At 37.6% G+C, this 25,085-nt stretch overlaps 1 protein-coding gene across 2 annotated transcripts in view; it reads left to right on the forward strand.

The window, feature by feature from the left end:
- The first annotated feature begins 4,963 nt into the window (after window positions 1-4,963).
- The window catches only part of gnb1l (guanine nucleotide binding protein (G protein), beta polypeptide 1-like), a 28,497-nt gene continuing 8,375 nt past the window's right edge, over window positions 4,964-25,085 (forward strand). The window contains exons 1-5 of one of the 2 annotated variants that reach the window (XM_059548691.1): window positions 4,964-5,086; window positions 12,463-12,615; window positions 12,715-12,843; window positions 14,668-14,830; window positions 19,683-19,775. In XM_059548691.1, coding sequence (XP_059404674.1) covers window positions 12,506-12,615; window positions 12,715-12,843; window positions 14,668-14,830; window positions 19,683-19,775 — 495 coding nt within the window. In that variant the 5' untranslated portion in view covers window positions 4,964-5,086; window positions 12,463-12,505. Of the gene's footprint in view, window positions 5,087-10,801; window positions 10,823-12,462; window positions 12,616-12,714; window positions 12,844-14,667; window positions 14,831-19,682; window positions 19,776-25,085 lie in introns of those variants that run through there. The other variant, XM_059548692.1, reaches the window with a different exon arrangement.

A 25,085-nucleotide genomic window follows, 5' to 3' on the forward strand; every position in this document is an offset into this window, starting at 1 on the left:
TAACAGTAAAAAAAAAAAAGATATATATATATAGATTATTATTAATTAAAATGTAATAATTTTATAATTATATAATATATATATAATTTTTTTTGTTTTGTTTTGTAAACAGTCCTACACACAGTCAAACATGAAGGGTTCTTGTACTTGACTCTTGATGATGTAAGATGCTTCAGGGTGAGGTTCGAGGAAAGACTCTCTTCTCTGATTACAGGCCAGATGTGTGCCACAGATTTATGTTTGCTGCATGTCCCCAGTTTTATCATAGTCTTTGTTCAGCAGTTTTTCTCCATTATGTAGTTGCATGAAGAGCATGTTTCTGACTGATTTATATTTTGTCTTGATTTCAAGCATCGTCCCTGGTGAAGTTTGAACCCCACAACCTTTTGGTAACCAGCCAGATGTTTACCCTCTAATCCACACCACCAAGCCCCACTCATTTCTGTGATTTGTTTATAATTCTGACTCAAATTTTAACTGTAATTCTTTTCTTCTTCTTTTTTTTAAGTGAACACATGTTTTATGTTATGAAAGACATACTGATAAAATGTGTAAACAGAGGCACTTTATATTTAAGATCTGATTTGGTCAGATGAAACAAAACAAGATGAGAAGTGATAAATTACCTGTCAGCAAATTTTCTGTTTGTTTTACAGTAATTAAGCGAGTTGGTGTGCTATTAGATTATTGTTCATAATGGAATAAAACAATAAATATACCACCATTAGAGATAATGAGGCATTTCATTTGTTACATCATACCTGAGAGGGTTGTTTCTGTTGTTGTCTGCTTTCGTTCCTGTGGGACGGTATGAGACTTGCCTCGATCAAAACCAAAACCTCCATTGTGCTGTTTACAGTAAACACTCACAGTTATGCAGCGCACAGTAATTTCACTTCACAGGAAAATCACTTTTGGTTTAATTGTGTTATTAAGCAATCCAAAATCTTCCATCTGTGGTAGTTGGGATCCGGTGCTTGTCATTAAAGAATAGTTCACCTAAAAATGAATATGTACTCACCCTCAGGTCATCCAAGATGTGCAGCAGATGAGTTTGTTTCTGTATCAGAGCAGATTTGGAGACATTTAGCACATCCATAGTGTGTCTTCAATCTGTAATATTGCTTACTGTATTGAAAAAGTAGGCTTGTCTGAATCAGGAGAGAAATATGCGTGAATACACTTTGTACTATAGCCGTCTATTGACAGAAAATATTCGAATGACATTTTACTGACTGGAGAGAGTTTCAAGTAAAAATTAAATTTCGGAACACATGGATTTAACCCTTTTTGTGCTTTTGTCTTTTTTGAGCTGGAAATCCCTGGTTTCATGGAAAAAGCAACATCTCCATTTGCGTTCCCATACAAAACCATGGAAATTCAAGCGACATGAGGGTGAGGAAATGATGATGAATTTTCATGTTTTGTGTGAATTCTCCCTTTCAGTTTGAATGCTGCAGATTCATCTCTCCACCGTGTGTCTCTTACTTCAGTATTCATTCAGGTGATTAAAGCCTCATTGATTCTGGCTCTGTGTTCTTTCACTCAAGTCTTCAGGTCTGCAGTGGTGAGAAATGCCTGCCAAAACATCTCTCCTACACTCCTCCTCTCCATCCTCTCTCCCTGCCCTGTGGCACTGTGATTATTTTCCTCACACTCTCTGTCATAAATCACCTTATCTTTACAGGCTGTGACAATACTTCCCACTTCACAGCCACAACATTAACCCTGGGCTGTAAGGCTGAGGCAGACACACTCTCAGTGAATGTGCCACATTCTCTCTCTCTCAATCTCTCGATGTCTCTCTCACTGTAGATCAGGGATATACACTGGCAGTCCAAACTTTTAACACACCTACTCATTCATCGTTGGATTATTTTCCAGGGACTTTGTATGTGTGCTGGAGACTTGTTGTAGCAACATTTTTGTGTACTATTCAGTACTCTTTCATTCAATTCATCCATCCACTAATAAAATCAAACATTATTTTGCTACTGCATTGTTGTTACATTTTGTGTATGTGTCCAGAGTGTCCATAGAATGTGTTTTGCAGCTGTGCAGCATTAAGGTAAAGCTCTGAGGCTGAGGGCATCAGTGAGAGCTGAAGGGAGGTTCAAACCGCTGAGATAAGGCTGTAAGACTCTAATGTACGATCCTCTCTCATCCCCTTCAGCAGCTCCAGGGAGGATCTTACCCTTGCGCTGAGAGGAGCAGGATATCTGCCATAAGAGTGTTATTAGATTCTGCTTTTCACAGACACCAGCAGTCCATCCACACCCACAGACAGACACGTCCAAGACAAACACGAGACTGGGAGATGCATCTGAACTGAGGTGGTGTCAAAAAAATTCACCATAACATACCTAAAATATCTAAATCTAAAATAAACATCTGTTTCCATTCATTTTTTCCTAGTTCTGAGCCAATTAGAACCTTCTGAAGTTTTGATTGAATGGGCATTTGAATAGGCTTTTAAATTTGAGTAAATAACTATATAAATAAATGTCAATAACGTGTGTGTGTGTGTGTGTGTGTGTGTGTGTGTGTGCGTGTGTGTGTGTGTGTGTGTTATTAGATATTATTTCTTGTGAATTTTCAGCAACCATTATTCCAGTCTTCAGTGTTACGTGTTACTTCAGAAAATAATTCTAATATACTTTAAAAATTTGAAATAGAAATCTTTTGTAACATTATTTCTAGGGCCCTGAGATGCAAATTAGCTTGTGGTGCAATATCTATTTACCTTCATGCACAGTTTTGTCTTTCAGATTTTTTAAGATGTTTTTGTACTCTCCTTAAACAAACTCATAAATGAATAACTTTTATTAAAAAAATATATTTATAAAATAATTTATGCATATGAAGATGTTGCTGGAATTTCCCCAGCATGCCCAGTTCTGTTTTCTCTTCATTCCTATTGAGGCATTAAAGTTAGCATTTAGTAACATTATTTCTAAAATAAACGTTTTAATTTTACATATTTGACCTGCAATGCTGATGTCTTCAGCAGGGACGTCACTAAATAATGTAACAGTAAATAGATGCACCGATGTTAATTTGTAAAATGGCACAGAAAAATGATTTCCATTAGATCCATTAGATAGTGTGTAGTATTCACTGTAGGTTTTTTTTTTTTTAATGATCAGCAATATCAAGTTCATGCCTGACCGGTCTAAAAGAGAGGCTTGTTTGACTAAAAGCTTATCTAATTTAGTGATGAGCTGTAAACTGACCTACACGCCCTTGTGGCGAGAGAGAGCCAAGGGATTTCCTTTCCTCCTCCACCGTCAAGATGGACAATGTCAGGCCCAGGGAGACCACAGCACTCCCTTATTGGCATTGTGGTATATTGCAGGTAATCTGAGATGGCACCAATAATTCATGGTTACGTGGGGCATGGAATGAAACCACCCCGAGCAGAAGATGTGCTTCTGCCCCCTCTGCAGGGTCAGCAGCCTGCCGCCTGCCATTTACATGAACTGCATCTCATCACTTCATGACTGATGGCATAGAATACTAGCTTACTCACAGTACACTATATACTAATGAGTTAAACACTATGCATTATGAATTTTAATTACTAATTTGTGTGAGCTCATATGTTGTTCCCATGCTGTTTGAGACTCATCATGATCGCTTTTCCGAACTCCCTTGAAATATTTTTTTTTATTGCTTTAAATTTTCTTATCTATAGAGCACCTCACATTCCTTCAACATTCTGTGCAGCACCTGTGTCCTTGTGGATCTTATTGTCTCATTTAAGAGAGATGGAGAGATGCATGGAGAGATGGAGTAACCCTCAGCTGAGCTAATCCAGGGCCTCTAAAGAGGTTTAAAGTACTCTGGTTACATCTAATCTTTTTGCTCAGACCCAGTTGAGTCTGAAACCTCTTCTCCGTGATCGAAACGTACAAATAAAGGTCTCTCTCTCACCCGGTGCAGGTATGAAAGGCTGCTATGTGCTCTGTGGATTAGAGTAGACTTTCCCCCTCCCGTTTTCTCAATTAGAGAAAGGATGAAATAGAGGAGGGAATCAAAAAAGGACTTAGCTTGTTTACAGAGTCTCTGTTCTGTACCAAGCAGGGGGACTTTTCACATTGCATATGATTCCTTTTAGCTGTGTTTCATTTTCAGACATGGTATCATTTTTAGACAGCACCCAGGTACACTAATAGTGTCAGATGTAGTATAACATATTAACATGGAACCATAATAATAAAAATATTAGAAAGATTCAAAAAGCTTCATTTATGGTTTCAGACTAGATGCTTTTATCCAAAGCGACTTACAAATGAGAGAAACAATTGCTGTAACAAGTCTCAGTTAGTCTAGCACAGTACATATACTATACATATGCCAGTACAGAAAAAGAGACGAATAAGAAAATGTAAGCATTAGTCAAGAGTTTAGGTACTTTGGTGCAGAGCCAGTGGTTGTCTTTTGGGCAAACATCAGTGCCTTGATGTTTGCCTATACAGTTCTGCTATAAAATAAATAAAATATCATATAATAAAATTTAATAAATAATAAAAAATTAGCAAAACTATTAACAGATAAAAAATCATTATCTTTAATTAATCATTGAATAGGCATATGAGTAGGCAATCAATAACTTGGTATCAGCCACAACTCTAATGTAAAATAAAATAAAATAAAAAAATGCATTCATAAAATATGAAAAAGAACTTGCAAGGGTAAAAAAAAAAAAACTTATCTTGAAAAATATTGATTCAGGAATTTATAAATAGGCAATTGCTAACTTATGCAGCCACCACTGTAATGTTACTAAACAAACAGATTTAAAAAATAGATTTATTGTGATTTTTTTCCAGTCAATAAACAATTGATAATGGTTATTTTGTTGGAGACTATAGTTACCATTGTCAATTTTTTTTCACAATTTTAAACGTATTTTTACTTTTAAGAAAGAAAGAAAGAACTGTTCGCCTGGTTAGTAAATTAAGCAACTTGTTTTTAAAAATTCAGGCAATGCTGAAGACAGCTCTTCTCCGCTGCGGGTCTTATCAGTTTCCCCGTCGCATGTTCTGATTTCATCCGTCGCACGCGGGATTTGCAGTTCATACAGGTACCGCGATTACATTCCTATAGCTTGCGGATTGCGCAATGTCTGTTTTAGCTTTGCTAACGATTCCATTTTAAACAGTGGCGTATGGTTCTGTGTTGTTGTGTCTGGGCTGTTTCGGGGTTCTTTGTGCTTTAGTTGCTCGTGCAGTGAGGGGGTTGTGTCTGTAATGAAGCTGCTGTCAGCACTGAATCTATCACTTATCGTGCTGTCAACCTCATCACAGACCTGTTCTGTCTGGACTGCAGTGTTCGGACAGTTACAAGCTATAATCCGTGCTGAATCTACACTAATATGGGTTATTGACGTCTGATTAATGGTGAATGATGAGTCACAAGGTGGCCAATCTCTGTATTTGTGTATAATGTTGCCCCACGTACAACATACGTGTTTGAATACCTGTATGTGGAACATTGAATGTTAAGGATAAGCGAGTAACTTTTGAGTGATTGTATTAGCTCGAGCCTCATCAGTTGCTTGACTGTAAGCAGAAAATAGTAACAGGAAAGAAAATGCTCTCTTTTAAATAATAATTGAAAAAAAAAAATCTTAATGTATGAATAGGCAATCAATAACCAAAAAAAAAAAAAAAAAGATTTCTATTTTAAATGAATGCTATTCTTTTGCACTTTTGTCCATCAAATAATCCACTGCTTCCAAAAAAATATTAAGCAGCACAATTGTTTTCAACATTGATAATAATAAATGTTTCTTGAGCATCAAATTGATGTATTAGAATAATTTAAGACGGATCACGTGACACATTGAAGACTGGAGTAATATATTCAAATAGAAAACTGTTACATTTAAAATTGTAACAATATTTCAAATATATTACTGTTTTTCCTGTATTTGAGCAAATAAATGCAGCCTTGGCTATCAAAAGAGACTTCATTCAGAAACATATAAGAAAATCTTACTGACCCCAAAATTTAGAATTTTACTGTTTTTAGAACCTATATAACATATTTCTAAATATTTAGTTAATAAAATACTTATTTTAATAATATAAATGCTCCTTTCCATCAGACATTGTTATTATGTCCAATTTCAAACCACACACAGTATTATGGGATATCATAGTCAATGAAGTATACGAATGGAATAGACCAGTGATTCATATGTTGGATTCAAGTTGTTAGTTGTTAGAAAAAACTAAAACTGGGTTCAACTTTAGTGTCAGGGGTCAAATTGAATCTTGTTGCTTTCCATGCATTTTGTCTAAAATAATGAGTAAACTGTGAGTTTGTCATGCATTTGCATATTTTAGTGCTTGACAAGCTACAATAACTTTTTTTATTTTTTATTTTATCTGAGTCTGCTGGTTTTTCAAGAGTTGATTTTTGGGCAAATTTCATGGAAATCTTTATGGGGGTCAGTATGAAAAAAAGTTGTAACAAAATTTGTACATCCTTTCCAAACACTGGTTGAAGTATTTGTCTTCTAAATTTTTTTTTTATTTGTTTTTTTGAGTATTTATCATTTAGAGTTATGAATGTGCATGCAAAGTTTCAACACCGTGTTTGTATCAAGCAGTTTGAAAATGGAAGGATACCTCAACCCAACAGGAGGGTGCGAGTGCACATGAACCTGTCTACATCAGTCCAGTAAACCAGAATTGCTCAATACATCATTGCAAGGAAGCGGGTGATAATGTCCACAGATAAACACGTGTTACCTGCAGGTCTCTTTGGTAATCAGCACTAAAGCCCCTTAAGTCCGGGTGCAATGACAAAGTGGCCACCATCACTTCCCTCACACGCATACTAAGAGCAGCTATGCATTCAGCCCTTATCTCTGTCAGCCTCAGTGTGGCATTCACGCCATGGACAGGAACAATGGGGCCTGTCGCTCACCTCCGTCAGCCTGAGTGACAGTGGGTGTGAATGCACTTGTGTCTGACTTCAGCTCTCTATCTTCCACAGAGCTGTTTTTCCAGTCCAGATACTCCCCCCTTCCCTCCATTTTCCTTTACCGACGCATGGCAGCACAATAAAGGGTGTGTGTGTGTCCCGCACTTCCTCCTCTGTTTGTTTAACTGAGCTTTAGAATGGACCTGGAGGTCTGTCCGCCACGTTTGTTTCCTCCACGGGAGAATTGGCCTTTTTTTGGCACACAGGGGGTCAAAACTGGGAATAGAAACGCTGACTAATGATTATGTGAGCATTGGGCTCGGTGAGGTGGAAATGTCAATGAAGTAACAGAAAGAGAGTGAGAGGAGAGAAACCAAGATAAGAATAAAGAAAAGAGTGAGTAATATCCGAGGTATGATATCATTCAAACCGTGGAGTTTTGGACACTACACCAACGTTCAAAGTCATTCTACTCCCTCTATGTTCTTTTAAGTTTAATTCATTGATGTTTTATCATGAAAACATTTGGATTACATTCAGACATCCAATAATATTCTCAAACAATTTTTTTTTTAAATTGTGACTAGTCATGTGTAGAACTCGCCGTCACGATTGTAGAATGTTGGTGGTGGTTGCTAAGGTGGTTGTGAGCATGTTGCTATTTGTGGCTATGCTTGCTTATTGGCTGGTTCACAAAAAAACCTCAAGAACTCCAATATCCTTCTTAAGAACGAATTATACATTTTTGCTAAAATCTCATAAAAGTTATGTTATAATGCTGAATATTTAAAACAGGCAATAGATTAATTATACATCTTACCTGATTTGTCAAAGTGGAGATTATTTTACATTTGAGTTTTTTTATAAGAATTTTTAAGAACATTCTTGCAGGAATAAATAGATCTATCCTTATCCAAATACAAAATATTCTTAAGTTAACTTTAAGAATTTTGTGAATAGTCCCTAAATTTGTCAGAGGTCCCTCCTTCATTATGGGATTTTTCACTTGTCTTACTGTCCATCAGTCAAAAATCATAAGTCTGATAAGACGGGCACATCTCTTTTTGACCTTTTATGTTTAATGTACACGCTAGAATTTAACTCTTGCACATAGTAATAAGCCACCATTTATTTGTAAGATTTCTTTTCAATTTCCCGTAATGCGTTGTCACAGCAGTGCTTTAAAGATGGCGTCCACCTGCTCTGCGAAGGCAGCAGTAATCACATTCCCACAATCTCCAGGATCTTAGTTGGGTTTATTTATGAATGGCAGTGTATGGTTTGGGCAGAGGTGTGTGGCTGCCCATCACTGGATCCACTGATTCCACAGCGTGGAGGGGGGGAGGAATGCAGACAGGTTATCCTCGATCTTTGAAGCCCATGTTAAAATGACTGGTGCTCCCCCTCCTCCAGTATAAGTCGCAGCGCAGGGGCCACAGATAGAGCCTGTGTTTGATCTGAAGGTCGCCAGCCCTTCGCCCGTGTTGAGAGATACCTGGCTGACGTGGCTGCTTCTTATTTAATAACATGAAGGGGAAGCAAACTCTCTCTCATAATTAGGCCTAATTACCAAGCAGGTGTTGACAGATGACCCACGAAGAGACAAACTGCCTTTATCCAGAGTCTTAGAGTCAGATTACTGGAGCTGTCTTATCTGTTACACCAAGAGAGCTGAAGAACGCTCTCTCTTTCTCTTCATCCTCCCATCAGAAACAGGCATTCTCATTTCATACCTGCCTTTGCCTTTACATTTAATTACAGTTTAATTTAGTACAATATTGACATTCATAATTATTATTAAGAGCGTTTTGGTCCATAATAATTACGTTTCTGAGACTGAATTGGGGTGTGCTGGTAAAAGTATCCGTACTGAGCTGTTCACAGGGCAAATTCCAAATGGAAGTGATCATCCCTAGCTCCTTGGAGTGGGGTCTTTGGAGTGAGCAGGGCACGTGCGTGCCATTATTTAGTCGTTTGGAATGCACTTGGCAAAGGGAGCGACTTCATTTCCTCATTATCTTCAGCTGGGATGTTCCCATGATAATGCAGCACGGTGCACATCGGCATAAAAAAAAAAATACATTTTATATTTTAAAAGGTTTTATGTAATTTTTATTTTTTTATATATTATATAGCATGTTTTTAAAACTTTTTAATATATAAATTAGGGATGGAACAATTCACTCAAGTCATGTTTCGATTTGATTCACGATTTTGATTATTCGATTCAGGTTTTTTGTTTGTTTGTTTTTTTACAAAATGAGATTTGAGACTAATTATAAATTAAATGTGTTCTTTTATTATTGCTTGGACAAAATGCTGCATGTTTCTTTGTGAAATTTAAATATAACACTATACTGTAATAATATATAGGACTTGCATATTATTGCTTTTTTTTTTTTTTTTTTTTTTGATTGCTTTTTATTTACAATTTATAGGGGTGCTCCGATCAGGATTTTTGAGGCCAATCACAGAAAGCAGTATCTGCCAATTCGATCACCGATACTGATCCTTTTTATCATGTAGAATTATTTATAGTGATGATCCAATCAAGATTTTTGGAAATGTATTCATGGTCTGAATTTCATCTTTGAAAATGAATTCCTCTCTTAGGTGACTCTTGTGAGAGGATTTATTATTTTATTTTATTTTTTCATTTGAGGAACTTACCATTGACAGAAACAGTCAGCTCTACTGCCTTTTCCTTTGCATTTAAATCTTTATTACAAGCAATCCTGTGGTTCATAAAGAACTTTAAAATTATTGCCTTGTTTATCTAAAACGATTTCTTTGATCAATTTTGCGATTTCGATTTTAAGCACGATTTTTACACACACAAACATGCTGTACAGTCATAAATGCATTCAGTATGAATTTGAATCATATTTCCAAAAGAAAACCAATTAGAGCTTTATCAGAAAGTTGTCAAAATAATCACTAAGTAAAGGCGTGACAAAATGTCTAGAGATATGGCAAAAAAAAAAAATCCCGTGTCCAGTGATTTTTTTTTTGCCATGCATTGGTCATAGAGCTCATTGTAGCGGTGCCTCAGTTGTTGAAATAGATTTGTTATACATTATACAGGTTCACAAGTACTCCGTTTGCCGTGCGTATACAGTACATGTATGCGGTGCAAAAGCAGCAGGAACTCATTATTGTAACGCAAAAGCACATTCAAATAAAGCGCGAGCGTGAATCTCTCTGCTCGCCCGCAGATTTCCTTTGCTCTGTCGCAAAACCAGACGACCATGCCCAGATACACGCTGCTCGCGCCTGGAAAGAGTGCGCGCACTTAAAACGTGTCTCATTTCGCTCAAACTGTCCTGTGCACTCACAACTCTCTCTATGTTCATGCGCTAGGCTAGATATTAATTATTTTCGCACCTTTCCATTTCCAACCTTTTCTGTTAACATATTTTGCATCCATTACCGCATGCAGTAACGCTTTGATCCATTAACATGGGCTCGGAAAAAAATACGCATCACAGACAGAGTGTGTGAAGTGTGAACCTGGCGTTACGTAGGCATATGCCCAGTCTGTTCTGTTCTCGCGCTCCATTTAGGCGTGCTGCATTCTGATTGGATCAGATAGCATAATGTGGGAGGTCAGGGATCGCGGAAAATCGTAATATAAAGCGATTTAGAAAAAATAAATCAAATAACAAAATAACAAAAATAAAAAATAACAGCCTGTGTTGACTGTGAAACACAGTAGAATTAAATTATATGCATTTATGATGTAATTACAAATTTTTTGTCAATGCATGCTCAGATTTACCGCAAACAATTCGCAGGTTACTTTAATTCAGCGCGTGAAGCACAGCAAAATAGACTCAATCTCTGTCCTGAGATTGTCTATCATATACATGTTTGGAATGACACGAGGGTGAGTAAATGAAGGCAGTCGTCATTTTGGACAGATCACCTCAAATATGCATTGTTCATTTAATAATGTGATTAAATGTACTGCACTGTGACCCATAACATATTACGTTTTTCTCCTGTTGTCTCTATCAATAAAGTAAAAAAAAAAAAATCCACAATAAGGTTTCCATACCAATGCAGCCTTGACTCTTTGGCCTAGTTTCTCAGCCTGTTTTTCTACTCCATCCCTATCTTTATTTCTCTTCATCTCATGACTGACAGCACCATATTGGCAGAGGTGTGTTTTGATGCGTTGTGTTTGCACAACGAGAATGTGTGTTTCTAGACTCGTGTCAAACAGCCCTGGTGCAGCAAACTTCACAATACGGGCATGATAATCCTCTTTAAAGCTATGAAAACCTCGCTGTCACACAGACAATTGTCCTCCACCTTTGCTAAAAAGTTTACAAGTTTAAAGAAAACAACAAGTAGGCCATTCCTAAGTGCACTAGAAATGTAAATGGCATCAGTTTGAGAGAGAATTCAGCTGGACACAGTTGCCCCAACCAGAGGTTTAATTTCAGCCCCTATATGTGGAGTAGACGGGGTCTGGCTCCTATAAAGGCCTGATGGCGACTGATAGTCACGGGTTCTAATCCCACTGCCTCCCTTCCAGCTCTTCTGTAAGCAACTAGAGGGGCATTTAGTGACTGTCCCCTTTGTGAGGGGTTCATATGGGGCGGCTGGGGGCTCGACTCTTAATTAGGAAGGTAGGGCAGTGAAGAATCTCTGCTTGACAGATTAACATGCACAATTTAACCACTAACCTTCCGAAATGAGCTCCCCCAAAATACCTGTGGATCCAGTTTCAGCGCGAGGGCAGAGGTGACCAGAGATGACACTGAGCAGGAGGGTGTTCATTAACCGGGCGGCTTCATATCTAAAATCAGCAATATCAGTCGCCACTCAAAGCAGAAAAATGGCTCTGTTTTTGATGCTATCTAGTTATTTTGGTTTAATTGACTTAATTTTGTTTCATTTTAATTGGTGTAATTTTTGCTTCCTTTTTTTAAATGGGTAATGATTAATGAAACTTTTCTTTTCAGTGTCAATCATCATAATCATTTCTAAGAAGAGTTGAAACTGACTTCCATGTCGTACAGGTTCAAAACCACATCAGTGTGTGTAAAGTTTTTAATGTTTTCTTTTATGACTGCATAAACAGATAGCTATTCGCGACCGTTTGAACGGGATTTGTTGCTCACGTCTAATTGTCTAATTTCCGTCTGGATTTTTGTGGTCTGTTGCATCTCCACTGTGGCCCTCAGAGCCGTTTGCGCTTGTGTGTGTTTTTTTGTTAGCTGTTGATGAAAACAACAATGAAAAACAACAGATTCCAATCTGTTTATAGTGATTAAGTTGTCTCGCTCATAATTTATGACTTATTGAGAGAGGTCTTACAAAGAAGGAAGACGAGGAAAAAATAACATGATCACATCTTCCTTTTGCCCAAAGGCTTTTAGTTTTTACAGTGTTAACTTAGTGATATCATATTTATATAAATGATCGAGTTTTTTTAACCAGTAATTTTGGGGAATCAGGAATCAATCAATGACCATGTCAGTACTGGCACTATTTTATTTATTCATTTATATTTCCTAGGGTACAGATCATTGATGATGTTAACTGAGCAGTTGCTACAGTGATGTCCCGTCCTCCTCCAGACCCACTGTTCATCCTGAGGGGTTCAGGGGCCACAGTGAACAGCCTGCACTTCTGCTGTGGTGGGGATGGGCCACCATATCTCTACTCCGGGTTGGTGCAATCTTATTAAATTAACCTTTAACCTTTTGATTGCTTTAATGCTCTCTTGTGTACGATAATCTTGAGGTTTTTTTTTTTGTTTTTTTTTAGGTCAGGTAAAGGTGCAATCCATATGTGGAACCTGACAACCAGGAGAGCAGAGCGCATTCTAGAGAGCCATTCTGGGAACTCTGTTATCTGGCTCTACACTTTAACAGACAGCAGAAGCAGATTTGTCAGGTATAGTAGAGGGGAGAGCGGGGTACTTTGTAGGGGTGTGCCGGTACTAGTATAGGTAACGAACGGTTCCTGGGCAAATTCCAAATGGAAGTGATCATTCCTATCCCCTTGGACTGGGGACTTTGGAGTGAGTAGGGCATGTGCGTGCCATTAAGTAGTCGTTAGGGATGCACTTTGCAAAAGGAGCGACATAATTTCCTCATTATCTTCAGCTGGGATGTTCCTGTGACAGTGCAGCATGTGTCCGTCAGCAGATGTCGCTGTTTTACTGTTATAAATGTATTTTTGTTGTTGTTGTTGTTGTTGTTAGCATAACCGTTGCAAATAAACATACATTTTATATTTAAATAGGTTTTAAAAATATGCTATATAATATATAAAAACGAATATATATAAAACTTTTTAAAACATTAAATGTATATTGTTTTTATGTCGATGTCCATCAGTGAATCTGCTGTCACGGGAACATCCCAGCTGAAGATAATGAGGAAATTATATTACTCCTTTTGCAAAGTGCATTCCTAACGACTACTTAATGGCACGCACATGCCCTACTCATTCCAAAGTCCCCACTTCAAGGGGATAAGGATGATTACTTCCAAATTTAATTTGCCCGGGTAACGTTACCGTTCGGTACCGATACTAGTACCGGCGCATCCCTAGTACTTTGTATGTCACACATTAGTTTGTCAAGTTAAGCCACGCTCACACTAGACTTCCATTCATACGCATGCGAATGCAGACTGGAAACGAAAGCCCATTTCGCTGCGTTCCGAAGGACAAGCTTGGTGAACTCTGGCCTGCGAATTCGCATCACATGACACCATCTGACCAATGGCAGATCGATACATCACAGCATGACCTACTACATGAATTTAAAGAACATCGATTTAAAACTGCAGTGCTGCTGGAAAGTGGAGTAGAATGTATGTTTTTGCATTTTAGATGTATTATAAAAAGTGTTGAATCCAAGTTTTTTTTTTTTTTTTTTTTTTTTTTTAAACACAACGTACAGCGTGACGTCATATCACGACCGATGCAACATGAGAAACAATTTTGCTTTCTCAAAGGCTAGTGTGATTGCAGCTTTAGTCTGTCATGGGGCCCTACTTTGTGTAAAAAAAAAAAAAATTTACTGGAAATTTGCTGCCAGAATATTATCCAGTAATTTTATTTATATTTCCATTAACCCTAAGACCCAAAATTTAAAAATACAGGCAAAACACCAGTAAAAAAATACAGAAAATTCCTTCATATTACTACAGTACATTGCACCCTATTTTTTATGGGGTTTTTTTATTTTTTTTATACAGTGTAAGAAATCTGTTAATTTTTTTCCTTATCAATTTTCCTGGATTAACACAGTGGTTTTCGGTGTTAACGGTTAAATTAAATTTGAGTTATCAAAAAGCATTACTAATTAATTGAAATGAAATGTGGCAAAAAATATAAATTTTTAGTGCCTTATAAAAGCTGTTTAAATTCAAAATTCTGTGTTTTCTGTTTTAATTTTTCTGGATTTATAATTCAAAATCAAAACATATGAATACTTCAGATGCCGAAACCTATAAATCCATTTGAGATTTTTCTGAGAGATTTTATTTTTATTTTAAATGTTTAAGTTTAGTAATTTCATTTTAAAATGTAATTAATCAGTTATTGAATGCCTTATTTTCAAAAATGTCCAATTATATTTTCATAGGAGCCTGATTTAGAAAAAAGCCCTGCTTTGGATCTATTCATCCAAAATCTGCCAAATTCTCGGACCGTTCTTTGTCTGTTTTTGTTCTGTTGTGCATGTGTTTATGTGCCTGTGGCTGTCAGTCAGGGCCGGGACTTGCGGGTGTGTGTGTGGGATCTGTCTGAAGGCCGCAGCACAGTGACGGACTCTCTCCTCACGGGCAGTGTGGGGTTCTGTCAGTGCTCTCTGCTGGAGAGCCGATCCGGAGGCGCTCTACTGGCCCACCCCACAGAAAACACGGAGGAGGTGAGTGACTGCTTCATCACACACATCTCAGGACAGTTCATGACAACACTGCAGTTCCCACTCTGAGGATTAATTTGTTTTAGATGCTGATGTCAGTATTCAGAAATTAACATGGCCAATGAAAAGATGATGTAATTAAATGTGTTTGGTCTTTTGTTTTTTTGAGTAGCGGTCATTTTAGGTGAGATTCATTGAGACTGTACTGCATGTGTGATTTTGTGTGGTCGAGCAGGCAACAGAGAGCAGAGAGTGTGAGTTCTTCTCTGTCCTGGCTTTTATTGCATCCAGATTCATGTTTCACCTTCCAATCTGCCAGTTCTTCACTTGAAAGAGCCTGAGCTGTCACTCGATCTACATTTACCATGCTTCAGCTACCAGCAGCCCTGCAGCCAGACCAAACACAGAGCTTCAATATTGCTGTTATCCTCATCCTTTTTCCTACAACACTCCACATGCATCTCCCTTCCTCTTCATTTCATCACTTCATGCATCCTGCCACTGTTACTGATGCAAAACGTACTTAATCACTCCTGTTACAATCAAAGCTGATGTGATTGGAAGTTATTTTAAAATTCATAATAAATGAATAAAAATGATAAAATCATCAAATAGAAAATTATTTAATATAAATATTATTTATATATATATATATATATATATATATATATATATATATATATATATATATATATATATATATATTACATTTTAATTAAATGTATGCATTTAGCAGATGCTTTTATTCAAAAAGATTTACAATGCATTAATGCTAACATTGTTTACTTCATGTGTGTGTTTATACTGTACATGTTAAGTAAACAATGTTAGCATGAATGTTAGCATGAATGTTAAATATATACTTAAATTGTTTATATATAAATACAGTACAGACCAAAAGTTTGGACACACCTTCTCATTCAAAGAGTTTTCTTTATTTTCATGACTATGAAAATTGTAGAGTCACACTGAAGGCATCAAGGGCTATTTGACCAAGAAGGAGAGTGATGGGGTGCTGCGCCAGATGACCTGGCCTCCACAGTCACTGGACCTGAACCCAATCGAGATGGTTTAGGGGTGAGCTGGACCGCAGACAGAAGGCAAAAGGGCCAACAAGTGCAAAACATCTCTCGGGGAACTCCTTCAAGACTGTTGGAAGACCATTTCAGGTGACTACCTCTTGAAGCTCATCAAGAGAATGCCAAGAGTGTGCAAAGCAGTAATCAAAGCAAAAGGTGGCTACTTTGAAGAACCTACAATATGACATATTTTCAGTTGTTTCACACTTTTTTGTTATGTATATAATTCCATATATAATTCCACATGTGTTAATTCATAGTTTTGATGCCTTCAGTGTGAATCTACAATTTTCATAGTCATGAAAATAAAGAAAACTCTTTGAATGAGAAGGTGTGTCCAAACTTTTGGTCTGTACTGTGTGTGTGTGTGTGTGTGTGTGTGTGTGTGTGTGTGTGTGTATATATATATGTATTATCGTGTGTGTGTGTGTACAGTCATGGCCAAAAGTTTTGAGAATTACATAAATATTAGTTTTCAAAAAGTTTGCTGCTAAACTGCTTTTAGATCTTTGTTTCAGTTGTTTCTATGATGTACTGAAATATAATTACAAGCACTTCATACGTTTCAAAGGCTTTTATCGACAATTACATGACATTTATGCAAAGAGTCAGTATTTGTAGTGTTGGCCCTTCTTTTTCAGGACCTCTTGCAATTCGACTGGGCATGCTCTCAATCAACTTCTGGGCCAAATCCTGACTGATAGCAACCCATTCTTTCATAATCACTTCTTGGAGTTTGTCAGAATTAGTGGGTTTTTGTTTGTCCACCCGCCTCTTGAGGATTGACCACAAGTTCTCAATGGGATTAAGATCTGGGGAGTTTCCAGGCCATGGACCCAAAATTTCAACATTCTGGTCCCCGAGCCACTTAGTTATCACTTTTGCCTTATGGCACGGTGCTCCATCGTCCTGGAAAATGCATTGTTCTTCACCAAACTGTTGTTGGATTGTTGGAAGAAGTTGCTGTTGGAGGGTGTTTTGGTACCATTCTTTATTCATGGCTGTGTTTTTGGGCAGAATTGTGAGTGAGCCCACTCCCTTGGATGAGAAGCAACCCCACACATGAATGGTGTCAGGATGCTTTACTGTTGGCATGACACAGGACTGATGGTAGCGCTCACCTTTTCTTCTCCGGACAAGCCTTTTTCCAGATGCCCCAAACAATCGGAAAGGGGCTTCATCGGAGAATATGACTTTGCCCCAGTCCTCAGCAGTCCATCCACTATACTTTCTGCAGAAGATCAATCTGAACATCCCTGATGTTTTTTTGGAGAGAAGTGGCTTCTTTGCTGCCCTTCTTGACACCAGGCCATCTTCCAATAGTCTTGGCCTCACTGTGCGTGCAGATGCGCTCACACCTGCCTGCTGCCATTCCTGAGCAAGCTCTGCACTGGTGGCACTCAGATCCCGCAGCTGAATCCTCTTTAGGAGACGATCCTGGCGTTTGCTAGACTTTCTTGGACGCCCTGAAGCCTTCTTTACAAGAATTGAACCTCTTTCCTTGAAGTTCTTGATGATCCTATAAATTGTTGATTTAGGTGCAATCTTAGTAGCCACAATACCCTTGCCTGTGAAGCCATTTTCATGAAACGCAATGATGACTGCACGCGTTTCTTTGCAGGTCACCATGGTTAACAATGGAAGAACAATGATTTCAAGCATCACCCTCCTTTTAACATGTCAAGTCTGCCATTCTAACCCAATCAGCCTGACATGATGATCTCCAGCCTTGTGCTCGTCAAGATTCTTAACTGAGTTAACAAGACGATTACTGAAATGATCTCAGCAGGTCCTTTAATGACAGCAATGAAATGCAGTGGAAAGGTTTTTTTGGGATTAAGTTAATTTTAATGGCAAAGAAGGACTATGCAATTCATCTGATCACTCTTCATAACATTCTGGAGTATATGCAAATAAATATTTCCAATATATATGTAATTCTCAACTTTTGGCCACGACTGTATGTGTGTGTGTGTATATATATATATATATATATATATATATATATATATATATATATACACACACATATACACACACACTATTTATACATCTGCACATTCTATGCAGTTTTTATGCTTGTAGAAATCATAACAAATAATTAAAATATTAAATAAAATCATGAAATAACCTAATGAATAGAATTTCTATGTTTAATAACTACATATTTGCCATTTAGTCGAAAAAGGGGTCCTAGAAGCATCTGTCACTTAGTATTCAATATAGTGTGCACTACCTAGTGTACTCATTTCCCCAAAGTGTTCAAGCACATGGAAAAGTTAGGCCTTGATTTTACAGCACTCTTACAGCTGCCTCCCACCTTGTACTCACTAATGAAAGCCTTGTCAAAAGACCATCAATGTAATAACCGTCACAAGATAACTGCAGGCTTACTGCACCACTATATGTCAAATAACGAATAACAGTGCTGCAAGGCATGCTGGGAGTCCGGAACTCAAACATTGACCTCATCTATGTCTTCCGGTGTTTTTGGAGGCTTTCATGTTTAGCATTCCAGTGAGGCTGACAGTGCAAGGCTTTAATTAATAGACTCGCTGTTATTTATTGACTGTTTAACTCGCGTCAAGATTTCTCTCTCTCTCTCTCTCTCTAACCTGGGGGGATGAGAGCTGCCCTTCTCTGCTGTTTATAGTTACTGTGGTAAACACATGTAGAACGCGCAGATGTGTCTTGGTGTTAAAATATGAAATGGTCTGAAGTCAGAGATGTTAAATTGAACTTGATTAGGAAGATTCTTAATCACGGCTGCCTATGCAATCAGGCCAGACATATTGGCCTCAACCCGTTCCTCAAGAGTTATTATAGTGATATAAGATGCATGTTATTTACAGTGTCCCAAAATGTATTTAGACACTTATTAAAAACAAAATGTCACTGCATTAGATAAAATATTACACCAAGTTGAAGTTATTAAAAAAAGTATAAAAAAAAAAACACTGAGCGAAATTGAGAAAATGTTTGGAAACATTCTGGTTAATGTGATGAACTGCATGTGTGGTTAGTTTTGTATGAACTTGAGGAAAACTTGACTTCATGCATCCATTAAAATCACCTTGAGACCAATTATACATCATCGTTTGTTAGCAAATGTCTCTGGGGTTTTTTTTTGTCTAACGTAGTGGCTTGAAGTGTCCAGATACTTTTGGCGCTGTTGTAGTTGCCAGGGAAATCTGCATGCATGTTCACAAGTGGTCACACTATTTTTAATGTTGTTAGACAGAAACATTAGTCTGTCAGTTCCTTATTATTAATGGTCATGGCCCTTCTGTTTTGGAAACTGTTTTTTTTTTTTTTTTTTTTTTATCATTTGCCTCTTTTTGGAGTCAGACGAGTCAAGACTTGATGAGGCAGAGCGCATGAAAACGGGAAGCTGCTGGAAATCAGCCCAATGTTGGCTGCACACGCTTACCACCTGTGAACATGCATCATGGCAAACTAACAGGACAGTTGACTAATGCACATCTGTGCAGAGCTTTTGTGCATTTTGTAAAATCTGTGAATATAGATTATTTGGAGGATATCACTCATTTTAGCATTGAAGTGAGGATACCATCTGGTAAAGATTGAAGAGAAGTAATAACCAACTGTGAATCATTGACCGAGTGCCTGTATCATCTAGGCGTGCATTAAACTTGCAGTACTTCAGCATTAATAGTGGTGACTCCTAATGACTCCCTTGAATGTTTAATGATTTTCTCTGAAACTGCTCTTAGGAAAAGTTCAGCAGTGAAAACAATGTGTATGATGTATTTCAGGTGAGTGTGGTGGAGATGAGGAGCTGGACTCCAGTTTGCACTCTGAAACCAGATTCAAAGCTGGGGATGCTCATGTGTGTGAAGATGTGGCAGGTAAGAGGCACAGCAGTTTGCTACATTTGTGTGGATGTATGCATGAAATAATATGTATTTAAAAACAATCATCATATATTCTGGAGAATGGAAGTGGTTGTTTTATGTAATGCTGGAATGGTCAATCTATAAGAATTATATTTATGTTGCAAATTTTTTTTTGTTGGAAATATATAATATTTATTTATGTATAGAATTTTGTTTGGTTTGCTGAGTTTTGCTTATTTTTATTTTTTTTTTACACCTTTCTAATTAAAGACCCTTAATTGACATTTACAGAAAAATGCTTAGACTTCTCAAGTCAACGCACGTGAACCTGTTCATGCTCCCACTTTATTGTTTCCAGTTTATGCATATCAGGTTGCTCGTGCATGCATGGAAATGTTTCTAGTTAATTTTTTTGCAAATTTTTTCTAGTAAATTAGTTTACAAATTAGTTTTAACACACACACACACACACACACACACACACTTTCTGAGCCCTGTCTGATTTTACAAGATGTTGTTGTGCTAAATTTTGACATTGTCAGGCATTGCCTTTTGAAATACTGGAAGCAAACAGTGCTCACAGAGTAACTGAGCAGTTGGCAAGTGTGTAAAGCGACAGAACTAATCTGATTTATGTATGCGACCTGTCCGGGCTGCCCCCCCCCCCCACCCTCACTGTAATCATAGTGTTTGGAACAACTTCACTTCATTGCCGTATATCAACTGTCCGTGTGTGTTTCGTAAACACAGCTGAAAATTTTATTTTGCCTCCATTAAAGAAACCTATAATTATTTTCACAGATAATTAATATGTCTTTTTGTCGTATTTACGAGTTTTTCCATCTGTAACCTTGAACTTAAAAGTGAATCTCAGGGCAGTTGACAGTGGGGCGGAGTTTTCTCGCAGTTAATTGGCAGAGCTAATCAAAGCAGTCTGGCTGCAGGCGCTTTCAGTGGTTGTATCATTCATGGCCAATGAAAAGACTGGTGTTGTAATTCAGTTTGTTTTTCACCAGCATTCCCTCATCCTTTCCCCCCGTCTTGTGTAGACAGTGGGGCTCTAAGTGCTGCCTGCCTGAATTAGAATTGATAATTATGAAGTATTAATGGGGGGCCCCACAGGTAGGTGCTGACATCTAACAGCAGGACCCTGGGTGGCAGTGAATCGCTTCTAGCTGTTGTCTTTCATTTGCTCTGACGAGGAGATCTGTTACTGTCAAGCTCAAGCTCGGCAGGCTGAGTTCAGAGGTACCGGTCTACCAAAATGAGGAACCCAGTGTGAACGTGTTAAGCAGTCTTCGCTCAGTGTGGGCACACTTGGCCCGGTCACTTCCCCAGCGGCTGTAACACACTGTTCGCTCTCGGTGTCAATCAATCATGAAGCGGTTGTCTAGTTATCCTCACGATCCCTGCTGGTGCAGACTGCCATTTCCTCAACCTCACATACACACACACACAGACGGTCGCTATCCTCCTCGCTCTCTTCTCTTTGAACACGTCTCTTCCATCATGCTGCCAGTAGAACTGACAACAGATATATTTTCTTTCTTTAAGCACTTCACCACAGTGCCCACACTGAGGGAAGTCGTGGCCTAATGGTTAGAGAGTCGGACTCCCAATCGAAAGGTTGTGAGTTCGAGTCCCGGGCCGGCAGGAATTGTGGGTGGGGGGAGTGCATGTACAGTTCTCTCTCCACCTTCAATACCACGACTTAGGTGCCCTTGAGCAAGGCATCGAACCCCCAACTGCTCCCCGCGCGCCGCAGCATAAATGGTTGCCCACTGCTCCGGGTGTGTGCTCACAGTGTGTGTGTGTGTTCACTGCTCTGTGTGTGTGCATTTCGGATGGGTTAAATGCAGAGCACAAATTCTGAGTATGGGTCACCATACTTGGCTGAATGTCACTTCACTTATCACTTATCACTAAACTTATCACTTTGTGTTGGACTATTGGAATAGATTAAATGCCATATTAAGTAATGCTTTCTTTTGGGTTTGGCTTGAGCCTCGTTTGGCACTTTTTTTTTACTTTTTCCCCAATCTTGGTTGTAATAGAGCACTGTGGCTTCTGATTGGTTGAAACATTATAAAGAGCGTCTCAGTTTAGATTAGAGATACACATGATATATTGTACTGTTATTTGCTGATGCTGATATTGGCGGGTGTTTTTTATGTGTGTGTGTGTTATTGGCCATTCGGTGTTGTTTTTGTAAGCTAAAACTATTAAAAATAATTTTCGTTAATTGAGAAAAAATTTAGTTAAAATTGAACTTAAATGGAAAAACTTAGAAAACTATGTCAAAGTATTGTCATACTGAAATAAAAATAAGGCTAAATAGAAATAATTATAATGACTAATAAATATGACACACAGAACTGCTAAAAGTAAACTAGAATTAAAATGAATACTGAAAATAGAGAAGCTAATTAAATATATATTTTTTAAATAGTATAATAGTATATTATTAATACTAAAATTATACTGCCGTCAGTGTTGGATATTTAATTTACATTATTTTGCCCTTTTCTTGTTAATTGTAGAATGCTCACAATTGTAATATTTAATACATGAATAATTTATTAACACCTTTTGATAATCTCATAAAATCTCGAACTTAATTTCATTTTTACAAATTTATTTGATTGATTCATTCATTGATTGTTCACAGAATAGTATAGAATTAATAATTTATCGACCATGACATGAACATAGCATAAACTTATCTTTCTAGGTCAGTTTGTTGCTTTTTTTGTGTAATAAAAAAAATTAAGTGTAATTAAAATGGTTCAATCATACTGAAATTGCGCCAGTGTATTGCAAAGTTGAACAAATAGTGTATTGCAAAGTTGAACAAATAGAAAATGTTGTAGTTCAGCTTCATCCAGCTTGTCTGTATACAAGCCTGCTGTAGCATGATTATAAATGCACATGAAAATGTACTGGACAGTGCCTGGTGTTGGCAAGAAGGAAATGTTCCTATACAGATATCCATCAAACTCCGCTCATCACCATGACATCACCATAACATCACCTCCACCAGCTCTGCTCCCCATGTCCTCACCGTAAGTGTTCACGTTTCAGAGCCTGGCCTCTTTGGGTTCCTCATTATAGCCCCGTAAACCGCTTTTGCTTTCATCAGCGTGTTGCATATTCTAGTAACCCTGTCGCACATCTGTTCACTCTTGTTCAAGGTGTGGCTTACATACACGCCACCCACAGTCCTTCACACGACTTGACCTATAGGAGCTCCTCTCTCCTGATCTTCCTTTGAAGGCCCCTGGAGATGTGAGGAGGGTCTGTGCCGGGATCAACTCTGTGGTTTCCCTCTCAGCAGGGGCTTCGCTGGTGCATGGCGACTTGTTGCCATCCAGTGGAACGCCACTGCTCTCCTCCCCTCCGTTCAGTTGTGGCTTCAGTCTGGAGCATCCATCTGAAGCAGCTGTTGGGATGATGAATCTTTCCCTGAAGCCCAAGTCCTAATCCGGCTAAAGCGCCCTCTTGTAGACCAGCCATGGAGGATATAATGAATTAGGTGTCTACCCAGGGTTCCATGACCCTTGACCTGTGACATCATCAATCAGGGAGCACCTACTCTTAACTGAAGTGCAGGGGCCAGAGGGCAACAGACGGTAATGCTTAACAACTGTCTATGAGGTTTGGGGATTGATTTCCAGTTGTTTTATTTTTTATTTCATCCTGATATTCTCTGGTGATGTGTTTACATGACATTTGCGATTCAATGGAAATTTTGTTTAAGCGTAGCAGGAAAAAAAAATATACCGTGCGAAGAGAGGACAACATTTGCAAAAAAAAAAAAAAAAGAGGTGGAGAATAAGAGGGTTGGCGGTGGGGGGTGGAGTAGTCCCAACTTTTTGGACCTTACACATATGGAAAGAATTTTTCCCTTGCCAGATTTGCCTGTACCCGGTACACTAGCATTGCCCAAGGGCAGAAGATTTGTAATTTCTCATCCTTCTGTATGTAAAACTCAAAGTGAGAACTAAACAAACCCACCATGCGTGTTTTTATTAATTAATTTAATTTTGAGTGTGTTTGTTTTTATCATTGGTTTTTGTTTGTCATTGAACATACAGTATTATTAAGAAATTATTAAGAATGATTTTTGAAGATATCTCTTATGTTCACTAAGGCTGCATATATATATGTTAAAAAATACAGGAAAAATCGTAATATTGTGAATTTTTATCATCATCATCATTTAACTCTTTCCCCACCATTGACAAGTTATCTAGTCATTTAGAAGACAACGCTTCCCCACCACAGATTTTACAGCTTTTCGTGTTTTCACAGTTATACACTCGGGGCACTATTACACATCTTCTGAACGAGTACAAAATCTACCGAACAAAAACACACATGACCAGGATGGAGAAATGAGTGGTCTCTTTTGTAAACAGATGCATAAAAATAATGCGATCATCAGCAATAGACAGCATATAAATGAAAACCGCATTATGTGACAGAGTAAAATGTTAATGAATTGGTATATGTCTGTGCAAGCTTTGGAGGTATTGATGGAAGTGATTTACTGGATTTATGATTTGATAATCGTACTGAATATTATCCAGATGTAGTTTTTGACTCAAAATTATACATTTTTATGAAACCTACCTATATACAAGTGTTGATTTAAAAAAAAAAAAAAAAAAAAAAAAAAAGCTTTAATTTGGAATAAAACAGATTTTTTTGTTTAAAAGAATAGGCTCTGATCTTCATTTTGGTGTATTGCATATTTAAATATTCATACAGCAAAATATACTGGAGTCCATCAAATTTTCATGAAAATCATAGAAATCTCTGGCAACTGTTTTAAAGAATGCTGGATAAAAAATTTAAAATAACTGTTTTAAGAATTTTTTGAATGATTTTTTTTGTGTGTGTGTGTGTGTATTGTTATTATAGTAAAGTAAATATGAAAATAACTTTTTTTTTTAATAGAAAGTTCAAAATAACATAATTTATTTGACAGAACTTTTTTGTAACATTATAAATCTTTACTCTCACTTTCCAGTAAATTTAATGCATCCTTGCTAAATATTAATTTCTTTCAAAAAAAGAATTTAAAAAGTGCACTTACTGACCCTAAACATTTAAAGAGCTGTGAATGTCTTACAGTGTTGCTTGTTTGTAAGTGAGAAAACCCAATAAATATATATTGTATATAAAGCTGTTTTATTGTATTTGCATACACATCATAGTGTAAATAAAGGCTGGTAAATGGCAACACTGTGTTGTCACTTGCACAAGAAGATGAATGATCTTCTGGATAAGGGCTGTGTGGGTGCGTTGTGTGTTTGAGAA

Source organism: Carassius carassius, chromosome 4, assembly GCF_963082965.1.
Source record: "Carassius carassius chromosome 4, fCarCar2.1, whole genome shotgun sequence".
Classification (NCBI taxonomy): domain Eukaryota; kingdom Metazoa; phylum Chordata; class Actinopteri; order Cypriniformes; family Cyprinidae; genus Carassius; species Carassius carassius.